Source organism: Glycine max, chromosome 16 (genome assembly GCF_000004515.6).
Source record: "Glycine max cultivar Williams 82 chromosome 16, Glycine_max_v4.0, whole genome shotgun sequence".
Classification (NCBI taxonomy): domain Eukaryota; kingdom Viridiplantae; phylum Streptophyta; class Magnoliopsida; order Fabales; family Fabaceae; genus Glycine; species Glycine max.
The window spans coordinates 4,876,079-4,889,187 of NC_038252.2; the positions used below are offsets into that span (position 1 = coordinate 4,876,079).

Here is a 13,109-nt window from a genome sequence, read left to right on the forward strand (position 1 = left end):
TATGACTCCCAAGTTACAAAATCTTAGTGAATCACAAACTTATCTCCATAATCAACAATAAGACATAGCCTTATCAATCAAAACCAAATGCCTTTTGACTTTTAAACCAACTGGGATAAAAACTTGTTTTGAAAATGTTCATAAAATTTTATAAAAAATTATTTTTTTTAAAATTTTATTTAGTTGTGTTATTTTAAAACCCAAATCTGCATAGGTAATATTCTAGACACCACCATAAAAAAAAAAAAATCCAGACGCTTCTTCTCTCATCCTCTCTTAATTCATTGAGTTTTGCGTACTACCGTCAAAACGGGTTGGAACCCGTGGGCCAACCCAGTCCGGCCTAAAGAAGAAAGATTTTAGTTAGTTAGGAAATTGAATCCGTGATGGGTCAGGTTGACTCATGTAGTCTACCTAAAAATTAACCTAATATCAAGCCTATTACTTGCTGTGTTTTCTACTGATTTTTTTTAGTCACTTGTAATGTTTTAGACTTCAAAGCTAAAAGTTATAGACTTCGATGTTTTTTTAGTATTTGTGCTTTATAATATTGTTTAAAATTATTTTATTCTAGACTATTTTGGCTCACATTTCATTGATATTTTTTAGCTTCATGAAATTTAAAAATAATATTATCATTTATTATTCAAAATTATGCTAAATATTCAAATTTATTTTTTTAAAATTAATTTTCTGTTGATTATTCTTTTAAAAAATAATTTTTTAGTTTCAGGTGGATGGGTGGATCAGTCTATTTAATCCATCAACCTGTGATGGGTTAGGTCGAACTAACATTTATGGGACTTAATAAAAATTGAATCGGGTTAGACTAACCTCTTTATAAGATAGGTTGGACCTAATAATTCGAACTGACATGCTTTGACTTTTCTAGATCTGCAGTTTTAATTGAATAGTATGATTAGAATAATTTCAAGATTATAAAAAATCATTTAAGGTTTTTCATTTTGATGATAAAATGATAAATAATTATTTTTATATTTTTCATAATATTACCATGATTTTGTGAGTTGGTATGATTTTAATTCATAGTTTATACGCACACTAAAAATTTGTCAATTGTGTTACCTCGATAATTATCTAACCATTTCTTCTCTGTTATCGTTGTTGGTCATTATACAAACCCGTTTTTTCTAGCATTAGAAGTTATTCTTAAACCTTTGTCAATGAATCGATTTCCTTTGCTCTATAAGGAACAATAGCATGACGCTTGATCGATCCAACATTTCTCCAAATCCCAAATATTTTTCTTCTCTAACTTTTCTTATATTTTTCGTTCTTCTTGACATTCTTCGTGAGACTGCAATGTGTTTGTTCGTGCACGGGTTCAAACACAGCGTTGTGGAAACCTTGGAGAGCAAAGAAATCCTATTATATCGAAGGTTTATTGGAATTTTCTTTTGGGGAAGTGGTTATTGTTACAACACAATATTCCTTATACTCTTTTTTTTTTATCTTATTTCAAACACATAATTCATAAATCAAATGAGTTAAATTTAAGTTAAAAAATGAATTTGTTAAATAAATGAGTTAAATTTAAATTATGTGTAATTTGATTCAATTAGTTCATGAACCCATTTATATATATATAATATTTTATATTATTAAATTTATATAATTGATTTTTAACTAATACTATATATTTATGAAATAAATAAAAATATGAAGAAAAAAATTATAATTTAAATCAAATTAAACAGACTTGTTCACGAACTTAAGTATTCAATTAAATTTGAGAAAAAAAAAATATCGTATTAAAATCGAGTTAAAATTTAAGTCGAGATGGATTTAGATCGAGTTATTTCCATCCCTTGTTTCTAATCATGTTTAAAAACTCAGGAAATTTGAATTTTAATTTAACTTTTAAAAGTAAGCGAGTCTTAATTAGTTTTTTGCAATAATCACGGGTGAATCTTCCCGGTGGCTCACGATAGCAATGAGCCATGAAAGCTAACTTGTCATAGAAGATATGCATGAATAAAGTAGCGTGGCTATATGTGTAATTTGTCCTTTGTTAATTGGATTAGACGATTTAGCCAAAAACGTTATGATCTCAATGTGGAAAATAATTTTGGATCCATCTGATAGAACCCATGCAAAGGCAAATCTATTATTGTTTATCTCTATCTCTAAAATATCATGTTGCCTCTTTTGAAAGGAAAAATAAAATTCGGGGGTAGGGGTGGGGTTAGGCATAGAAAAATATTAATAACTTCTAATTTATACCATGTAACCAGTCATTGATTATTATTATTTTTTAACTTTATTGTATTTTGAATGCGAAATAAGCAAGCAGACATTAACAGGAAGGATGTAACTGTAACTCCAAAAAAATTATTTTGAAAGTCACCACGTTAAAGAATTTAAACTAGTGGATAAAAAAATGTAAATTATTCTTCCACGTCTTTTCTAGCTTTTTTTTTGTTTTAATAGCTGGTTAGTCCTTGAAGCACGGATAAGTATATTCTCGAGAATGAAAATTTTAATTTTAATTTTTGAATTTACAAAAATTGTGATAAATTAATCATGTAAAAATTTAATAATAAATTAATTCTTATACTTTTACATCTTAATGTCAAATTAATCTAAAAAATATAATTTATTATTAAATTGATTCTTAAACATTACAATTTAAAGACAAAATAATCTTACATATTTAATGACATTACTAATTTGTTGTATATTAATAGACTAAATTTATATTTTTCATTCTTCATAAACTAATTTATCCCTTTATCACAGTTTTAGGAAAGGATTTGGCTTTTTATATTTGTTTTTTAAGAAAAAAAATCCTTTTGTAAATTGTAACACACAAGTTAAAAAAAACAAAAAACAAAATAAAATTTGATCGCTTTATGACTATTGGTAATTCAGCCGTTGTGCTGCACCTCCTTCCTTATTCAACCGTGTTAGGCTCTTCATTTCTAAATTGGGTATGCCCTTTGCTGGATTATATCCTCTATCCCATTCCCATGACATGAGCATGAAAGAGGTGATGAAAGCTAATTTGTCAATATTTCATTTTTTGTGTTATCCTTGAAACTGTTTAAATTTCATTCTTTTAATTTTTCCACCTAATTAAATAATACGAAGAAAAGAAAATAATGTGGTAGCAATAGATAATTTAGAAAGAGTTCTATATATTTTAAAAAAAATAAAAACTTCATAAAATATTCCTATAAAAAGGTGGTACTAGATTAGATGTTAAATTAGAAATATGACTAGATTAACCTAGCTAGTAACAAGTGATGCAATCAAACTTAATTCGTTAAACATTTAATGACCCGAACTTCTCAACTACCAAGATCAATCAATAATATAAAGGGGGAGTGGACCATTTGATTGTTGTCCATACTATTAATTAAACTCAATAATCCTTTTGTTTTAATTAATCAATGAACGTAGTCTAACTATTTAATAATTATGGGAAGTAGGCAAATAGCAGTATCAAATAATACTAGTAACGTATTAAGTTGATTTTTTTTCTTATTTGATTTTTAATAGCTAAGATTTATAATCTCTCAAACTCAAATCCTGAAAGTAGCAAAATATTTTTCTGTCTTCATTTTCTTTTGTCAAAGTGCCCACAACACTCTTACACTTTAGTTGACGTGTGATTTATCTCAAACAGTTAAAAAGTCAACAAAATTTATAATATGTGCTGAAAAACAAAACCCCACCGTCTGTCAATCAGTTAACATTTGCTTTGTTAATGTTGAATTAAAAATCGATCAATATCAATAAAATGGACTGAACCAAAAATTTGATGAATGGGTGGACAAGATAGTTTAGGGAGGCTATTCGCTTCATCGGGCTTGTGGAATAATTTTAAATCTTCATGTAACCTTTTTTTAAAAAATTGTTAGTTCTAAGTAATTTTTTTATAAAGGGTTTAGAGAATTATTGAGAGGATATTATTATAAGCATTATAGTTGAAGGACGAGCTGGATTAATTAAATGCCGACAAGTGAACGGATTTTTTCAACAAAACAGGATCGGATCATTTAATTTAAGATAACACTTTTATTTTTAATTAATTGTAAACTGTTATCTCTCTTTCTTTTTCTTTTCAGTTTAATTCTCATTTTGTAAGATTTTTATGGAAAGCATATTCCTATACATCTTTTTGGAAATTTAAAATAAACTGAAAATATGGCAAATTAAAAGACTATTTTGGGGAATTGTTCGCTTACACAAACCCACACAGAGCATATCAGAGGCATTAATTCTCGGGAGATTTCAACAAAGCTATAGCAATATTAAATTATCAGAATTTTATCAATGCCTTTCAGAACACATGAAGAAGTAAAAGTTGCTCTGTTTAAAATGGGTACTACAAAATTCCCTATTTATCGCTTATCGCATTTATTCTTCTAGAAGATTTTTGGAGTACTTGGAAGAAAAGCTTCGAAGATAGAAATTGCTTACAATGGATCTATTCTACAAGATATCATTCCACACTGCTCAATATGGTTCTATCACTTTGATTATGGGTATTCTTCACGCTTTTGTAACAAAGCTGCATATATTCATGTGCTTGTTTTGCTAAACCTCTCGTGATTCTTGTATATAGATTGAGTATATCCTCCAAATTTATCTTACCTCAATCCTAAAAAATACTAGTTTTCAACCCCCTAAGGCCTTAGAGAGAAAAAAAAAAGTATATCCCCCATATTTATTATCAAAATAGTAGTTTTTTTTAAAAAAAAAACATTAACTATCTTAAAAAATAAAAAATAAAAATCCATTATAAGCTAACACTTGAGATTTTAATTTTTACTTTGCCACTTTTTCTTATTAAGGTTAACTATTAATGTTTTTAAAATCAGATAATTACGGTTGAATAGTGGTTGAATTAATAATAATTAAATGATATAAACAACACGTAGCATTAAATAAATATCATATCATAATTTTATTATACTAAAAACCAAAATAAAATATCATTTTTATAGATTTTTAACATGAAATATACATAAAAAGTTGAAATCAAATACACCATAGTATTTCCATAAAAATTATCATAATATTATAGGTTTACATGCTAACAAAATACAATATATCTATTAACAATAACAAGTTTACAATAAGAATGAAAAAGAAAATGAAAAATTATTTAAAACTGTACGGGATTAATTGTTGAAACTAATTGTTGAATAATCTTGAATGTACTTAATTATGTACAATAAACTTTAATTCAGTTTAAGTTTGATTAATTTTCACAATAATGTCCGTATATGACCCTATAAAAAATTGATTTACGGTATTAGATATTGTTAAACTAATACATTTGTGAAAACATTACAAAAAAAATGTAAATATGTGGCTAAAAATATAAATTAAAACAGAAATGCTAAATAGTACGAGAAGTTCGTAAGAGAACAAGCTAAGATTAGTATTTTAGTTTTTCGACTTTTTCTCCCCAAGGATCCATTAAGCCAAACCCTTATTCTGATTGGCGAATGCTTTCTTTTTATTGGTTAAAATCACTTAAATTCCTACTAAAAGTTCTCGTAACAAATAGCTCTTCTTAAATTAAAAAGCTATGGTTATGTTTCTTAAATTATCTAAGTTATATAAAAATATTATATTTTTTAGGTTTCAAATATCTTATATATCAGACAAGCGTTCAACCACAAGTCCCCCAGGAAAAAGATAAAAAAAACTAGCTACATGTCCAAAATGCTACTATACAACGTCGTTGACAAATCATTATTACGGTAATAAATAGAGGTGAGAAGCTAGGAATATGTCTCCCGGACCACATGCATTTTATTGAAAGCGAGACACAATTAAGGGAAATTGTTGAAGTGACATCTGATTTTGGGTGCTATAGATCGATTGAAGGAACAGAGAGTCACAGAGATAAAAAAAGAAATCAATAAATATGATAAATAGTGTAATGAGAAATGAAATGAAAAGAAAAGAAAAATTAGAGTTATAAGATTTGCTTGATGATTAAGAGTAAAGAAAAAGAGGAAGAAAGGTGTGAGTTCAAATCCTTTCCAATTTTTACTAATAAATTAATCATTAAAATTGACTTTTAAAAATATCAAAAATAAAAAATAAAAATGGGATGAAAAAGAAGATAAAATATAGGATAATTATGTATCTTAAAACAAAGCTTGATTATTATTGGTAAATATTTTCTTTAACTCCTACTTTACATGTTATAGCATTTATAACCATACCAAAAAAAGCATTGATAAACACACACCAAACTAACAATTTTGTAACAAAAAATACATGCACAACATTTATAGTAACATGGGATTATATAGTATAAATTAATTAATCCCCCTCATGGCCCTCATCATTGTAGCTAGCTAGACAAGTTGTTGGTAACGGTAGTTGTTGTTGTTGTTGTTGGTGGTATATTGACTTGATTTGATTATTAGTTCTTGGGAGAAGAAGAGACGATTTTGTAGGCTGATAAAAGAGTGATTCCGAAATAGGAAATGAAAGCAAAATAAGAGAGCAAAAGGGAAACCAAGTTTGTTGTGCAGAACTTGCGCACATGGTCGCATATTGGCTGCCAACCCACATGATCCTCTCCAAACTGCCCCACGTAACCTATTGCAGTTGCCGCTGCACATCCAGCTATCAACAACACCATCATCACCTTCAAGGTCAAATTAAATTCTTTTTTCACTAATTTTGTTGGCTGAAAAGTCAAATTGTAACCAAACCCTTTTCTCATTTTTACATTAAATGAATCAATCAAACCGCACCATGATGTGTCATTATGAATTTGATTACAAGCTAGAGAATACTAATAAAATAATATGTTAAATTATGCTGATTTTAATGACTATGGACATGTTTGAGTTGTCATCTAACATGCACTGACACATTTTAAGACTAAGGTGACGCGGGTTTTAAGATCAATCTAACGGATCAACACAAAAAACATACTATAAATCGATCCGTTTCAAAAACACAGTTTTGAGGTTCACCAACGGTTATTGAATATAATTTATTTTCACATGTAACTAATAAAAATCATTTTTTTATAACTTTAAAAATCATTTTCATAAAAATTAATAAAATAACCTTGGATAATAATTTATGATTAAATGGTAATGTAAACTTATTTTATATTAATGTCTAACACTTTTTTTTTCTAGGCATACATATATGATGCATATATTTACGACATCATTGGAGAAGGAAAAGGATTAAGCTTACAATGTCATGCAAGAATAGGAAGAAATGGTATCTTGGTGATGCTTGACGTTTCATGAGAAAGTTCAGTACCAGTGTCAGCAAAGACAAGGCAACGACTACACCATTTGCTGCAACAAAAAACCTGTGGTACCGAAAAGCAGACAGAGGATAATTGAAAAAAAAAATATTTTTGATGTTATTCTGTACTATCTCTTCTCATGCTGTTCCGTGTTCCGTGTTTTACAGAACAGTATGGGAAGGGAGAGCAGAAAAATCAAATCTTTGAAATTGAAGGTACTTACTTGAAGGAGGGTGAGTAATAAAAGTGGGCTTGGAAGCGGATAGCGAAGATGAGAACGGTTTGGTTGTTGGTGACCATGACGGCGATTGAAGCTGCAGAGAGGAGAGTGGGTATGATTCTGAGGATGTCTTGAGCCATCAAGAAAATAGTTAGTATAATCCTATGTTGTTGTTGTGAGGCTGATCGAGGCTGATTTGGATTTGGAGTATACTATGGAGGAATCTTTGGCGTCAGGCATATGGAAAAGGGAAACCGTTTCGAGTTACTTTAAAGGAAGGGAAATGGGTAGTAAAGAGTAGAGAGCTTGATTGGGGAAGAATACGACAGGGAATGGAAGGCAGAGACTGACAGGGAAGTGATGATGATGAAAATACTAGTATGTGTGAATTTAACAAGAGAAATTGCGGAAAAAGGAAAAAGAATGAGACATTGTCCCGAGGACAAGCTGCAAAAATGGGATCTTTAAAAGAGGAATATTGGGAATTTAGGACTGTGAGTTTTTTATTTTTTACTTTAAAATATAGTAATTTATAAAATAAAACGTGTTGGTGGAAATTGAAATTATTTTTAATTAAATTTTAAAATGTTTTTACATTTACTTTTAAAACCAATATTTTTTTTAATTTAGTTTTTATTTTAGGAAAATACACTTTTAACATTTGCCGGTAATTCTTGTTATTCTTGTTATGATTACTTACGTTACCATTATTATTATTATCTTTAATATTATCTCATCACCTCCATTGCAATTAATATAATTGTCAGTTGTCATTATTAACTATTACCATAATTAGCATCTTTATTGTTGTTACCTTTGTTATCATTATCCTTATTACAAAAACACCACTAGAACTAATTTTAATAACAAAAGAAAACTTTGAAAATAAATTATTTTAAAATAAAAAATTGGAGAAAAATTTACAATTAAATGTTAAAAACTAAAAGATAATTGTTGTTTTTAACAAAATTTGAAACTCACAACTATGAATAAACCGCCTCAGACGAGGTTGGGAAGTAACTGTTTGTAAAATTGATTTCAATTGAGTATATTATGTTGTTTAATTTTAAAAGGAAATTAGTAGTAAAAATTAATAGTTGTGAGTATAACAAGCTTTAAATTAAAATTAATTTTTCATCATAAACTAAACGTAAAAATTTGTCTAAAATTTTGTTAATTGATATTGTAATGTGATTCTAGATAGTGAAACATCAATCAAAATAAACATAATTTCAATACTCTTATCTTACTTATTAAAAAAATACTCTTATCTTATTAAATAATGAACTTAAATGTATTTTTAGTCATTTACTGTGCTTGTTTTGCAAATTCGGTCTTCTAATATTGGCTTAAATATCATTTTTTTCTACCATTTAGCATTTTTTTCATTTTTATCTTTGTAAAAAAATTATTTTAATTCTTATAAAATGTATTTTTTTTGTCTTTCATCCTTAAAACACTTTGGATAACGGTTTTTTTCACTACTTAAAATATTTTTCACTATTTAAAGCGTTTAGTGTGGAAAGAAAAGAAACAAAGAATAAATATTTGAATTAAAATAGTATGGTAGAGGCCTGGAATCCACACCAATTTTTAAAAATTTATCTTTCTTTTCATTCCATTTCTTCTCTACCAAACTAAGCCTAATTGAGGAAGGGGGTAATGTGAGTTGAGAGTTTACTAAATTTGTCCACAAATATGTAGGCATGAAAATATTAACTAAATAAATTGTGTGAATGTAAGCATGATGGGTTGAACCACGTTAAATAAATTTGTGATCTTTTTGATCTTTTTTAAATCTTACGGTATTGTCTTATCTTTTATGTGTATTCTTTCTCATTGTGAGTAATGAATAAGTGTATTTTTTTTTTCCAACAGTGGTATCAAAGTTGATTGATCAAGCGACCTAGTGATCAAAGAAAAAGAGTATTGAAGAAGTTTGAGAGGGTTAATGATGAATTTATGTGGATCCTTGTATCCAAAGTCTTATTGACAATGTAAAAGTCAAGCGAAGTGTTCCAATGGTGGTAGTTAATAGCAGTACTCTACAAGTCAGGACTATCCAATACTCAAAAAGAGCATGTTGGGAAACATACCAAACTTTGTGTGGAGAGAAAGCAAGACAAGCATTCATGATGATTGAAGATGAAATTATAAAATTTTAATTCAAGGGAAAATTATTGTGAAAGAATTCAAATTGGTAATTTCAAATATTTAAGATATTATTTAGATTTTAAAAATAATACATGTAAATTAAGATTTTATTAAGATTATGATGCTAGGTTTGGAAATAAAAATTGTTGAGATAAGAAGAATCACCTAACCTGAAAAGCGGGTCACCACCCCAAGTGAAGGAGGGGACGTGTAAAGGAAGAGTTTACCAAGTTTGTTCAGAAAAGTTGTGATAAAGTTATGGATGTTTAACAATTTTGAGATCTTAGATGTATGAGAGATTGAACTACATTGACAAAATAAAATTGTGTAGATGTAGAAATGAGAAATTGAACCATGTTGAACAAATGTATGATATTTTCTTTTAATCTTATGATGTTGCCTTAACTTTTATTGTGTGATTTTTCTCATTTGTGAGTAATAAAGAGTTTTTATTATATTGCCTTAATGTTATGATGTTGTCTTATTTTTTATTATATGTTTTCCCATCACTCCATCACATTTTCCTAATACATCAACATTTTGTTAAATATTAAAAGTTATGCCAATAAAAAAGTCAACCAAAAGTATATAATTTTAATAATGGGGACTAAATTCACAATAATAAAAGAAAGAAAAGTGTAATTACATTTAAATAATTTAATAGACTCATATTGAAGAGTAAAAGATATAACGTGCTAGCAAATAAAAAGCTATTTTTTTATATAAAGAAATAAATAAAAAGCGATTGTGATATCCTCTTTTTCTTTAGTAGATCTAGCTTTTTCCTTTAAGAACTTTTCTATTGGACCTTCCTACTTCCCACTAAAAAATTATTATGATAAAATTTTACGTGATATCATATGATAAAATTATCTGGACCTTCTTTAGGAGATTAAATTTTACATAAATTCATATTAATATCTAAATTATTATATGATAAAATTATTTTTTTTATAAGAATATGAAGATAAAAATATAACACATGGTATTATATACAATATAAAATCCAATTAAAAAATCTAAAACTGTTAACCCCTGTAACTCACAGGTCAAAATCCAGTTTGAGAAAAAAGAGTAGTGTGTTTAAACTAGTTCGTTTGATCATTTACCAAAAAAAAGACACACGAACTAGTTCTTTTGATTATTGTTTCTGCATTTAACGGTCAAGAGAACTGATACAAACACGTGCCAGGTTGCTTAGTATCAACTAATTAAAATTTTGACGTTTCAAGTCCAGTGTCACTTGATAACTGCTACTAACTGTTTCTAATTTATAAAATTTATTAGTATATATCTCTTTGAGTTAGATTATAATTAGTCACAACATATATTATTAAAAATATTAATATATTATCAATGATAATATATATTATCATTTATTAAGTATGTATTATTTTACTTATTTTTTTTTAAATAAAATATTTTTTATTTAAAAAACTCAATTAGCTCACAAGATGTGGCCTAACTAAGCTGCAGAATTACAAAACTTGACAAAACTGAATAAACAAATACACAATATATCCAAGTACACTACTTGTGGCTATGTAAAGCATAGAAAGTTAGAAACACCGCAACAGACAATTCAATCCACGCAAGTTCATTATTTTTTTAAATATAATCTATCTATTACTTGAAAGAAGTTTGGGGGGTAATTTGGATGTTAAGTCCTAGTCTTGAAAACTAAGAGAAATGGCCTGAAGATAAAGATGTGGGAGTTGTTATTCGCTCGTCGCATTCAAATTTTCCAAAAATATTCTTTCCCACTTAATATTGTGGAAACATACTTCCATTGCAGTAGTGGGCAGTAGTGGGCATGGTTGTCAAATTTTTGAGTTTATGAATCTATTTATCATCTACGAGTTGACTAGTGTGTAACCTCTTTTTAGTAGATTCGATAGATTTTATGCAGACTTGGTTGACTCTATGCAGACTCGGTTGACTCTCGAGTTTACCAGTGAGTCGATGAGTCAACAAGTTAAAAAAATTAGATCAAAATCTAGATCGTTTTGGGTTATTTACTATGCGTTTAGGGTTCAACATATCATTATTTGGTGTGTTGTTCTTGAATTGAAGAACCATCACCTCTAACAATAACAAACCCTTAATGAAAATATTCTATCACTACTATTAGACTTGGTTATTATCTAGTAGTGATGCATTATTAGACTTGGTTATTTAAGTATTGTGAATTTTATGGTTTACTATTTTGCTTTATTATGCTGTTGGAATATTCAACTAGTATGTTATTTATAGATATTTTATTATTATTTTAAACGAAGTAGACTCTTATGAATTGAGTCCACAAGTCGAGTCTATTAAGCTTCCACGAGTCTATGTAAACTCTTAAGTTTGATAATCTCGAGTGTGGGTGCAAAAAATATTGTGCAACGGAAGTGCGATTTCATTGTACAATGCAGAACGGAACCATACTTTCATTATGTAATTGGGGATGTGAAAATATTGCACAACAGAATCATGATTCATTGTATAAGTGGGAGTGCGAAAAAATATTCAACAAAAGTATGATTATGTTGTATAATGCACAACATAAATTTACTTCCATTGTAAATTTTTCTTTTTTGATTCCATAGAACAACAAAATTGTGATTTCGTTTGGTTGCCATAAAACTAGAAAAATAATGTAATCGTACTTCTGTTGTGTTGGCAAAAAAAAAAAATATCGTGCAAAGGAGAGAGCTTTGTGAGGCAAGGAAGGAAGAAAGGGAAAGAGGAAAGAAGGAAGAAATATTGGTGGTGAAGAGTGGGTGCTAGTAATAGGAGGAAAGGGTATTTTGGTATTTTCACAAATATGGTAGGGGCCAATAGCAATTATGGAGGGGCCAATATCAACTTCCCAAACTATGGACTAACAAAATAATTCATGGACTAGTGTAACCAAACGGATTTTTATTCGGCACTTTCTATTTACAATTCTCATATTTGCTAATTTCACTAGCTCCCTTCTCTTTATATTTTTATTTCCATTTATACTCTTTTATTTGTTAATGCATCATTTTGGAAATTACTTTCCAAAGCTTCATATATCAATTTCAGAAAGTAATTTCTAGAACTATGTTCTAACAAAATACAAATAGTTATGGAACTACTTTCTAAAACAAGATATATCAATTCCGCCAAAAATATCAACAATATACAACAACAACACTTGATTTTTCCCCAAATTAAAATTGATTCACGCATTTAGCAAGCATTTAAATCTCACCCAAATTGTTGTTTCAAACACTTTTCCGCCATTAACAAGCATGACCAACTAAAATTGTTTTAATAAAATTTAATTTATTTTAATTGAACCCAAATTCTTAAAATAGAATTTTGAATCGTAGTTGTGACAGAAGACTTTGTTGTTCGTGGCCAAGAGAGTGAAACAGATGCAATTGTTTTTTATTTTGATATGAAAAGAGTAAAATATGAAGATAAAGATCACTGATAGAGAGATAACAAATGAGCTAA

The 13,109-nt window shown here is 28.2% G+C and overlaps 1 protein-coding gene across 2 annotated transcripts; it reads right to left on the reverse strand.

Annotated features, from left to right (window-relative positions):
* Positions 1 to 6,131: 6,131 nt before the first annotated feature.
* Positions 6,132 to 7,934, reverse strand: LOC100808345 (CASP-like protein 1F2). Of its 2 annotated transcripts, none has more exons than XM_003548916.5 (3): positions 7,488 to 7,934; positions 7,207 to 7,327; positions 6,132 to 6,640 (listed from the first exon to the last, which is right to left on the reverse strand). In XM_003548916.5, exons 1-3 carry the CDS (start codon positions 7,622 to 7,624, stop codon positions 6,413 to 6,415), a joined length of 486 nt encoding a protein of 161 aa, XP_003548964.1. In that variant the 5' UTR covers positions 7,625 to 7,934; the 3' UTR covers positions 6,132 to 6,412. The 2 variants fall into 2 exon arrangements, with proteins under 2 accessions (XP_003548964.1, XP_040866728.1); XM_041010794.1 differs by having other exon boundaries at positions 6,132 to 6,618; positions 7,488 to 7,933.
* Positions 7,935 to 13,109: the final 5,175 nt, after the last annotated feature.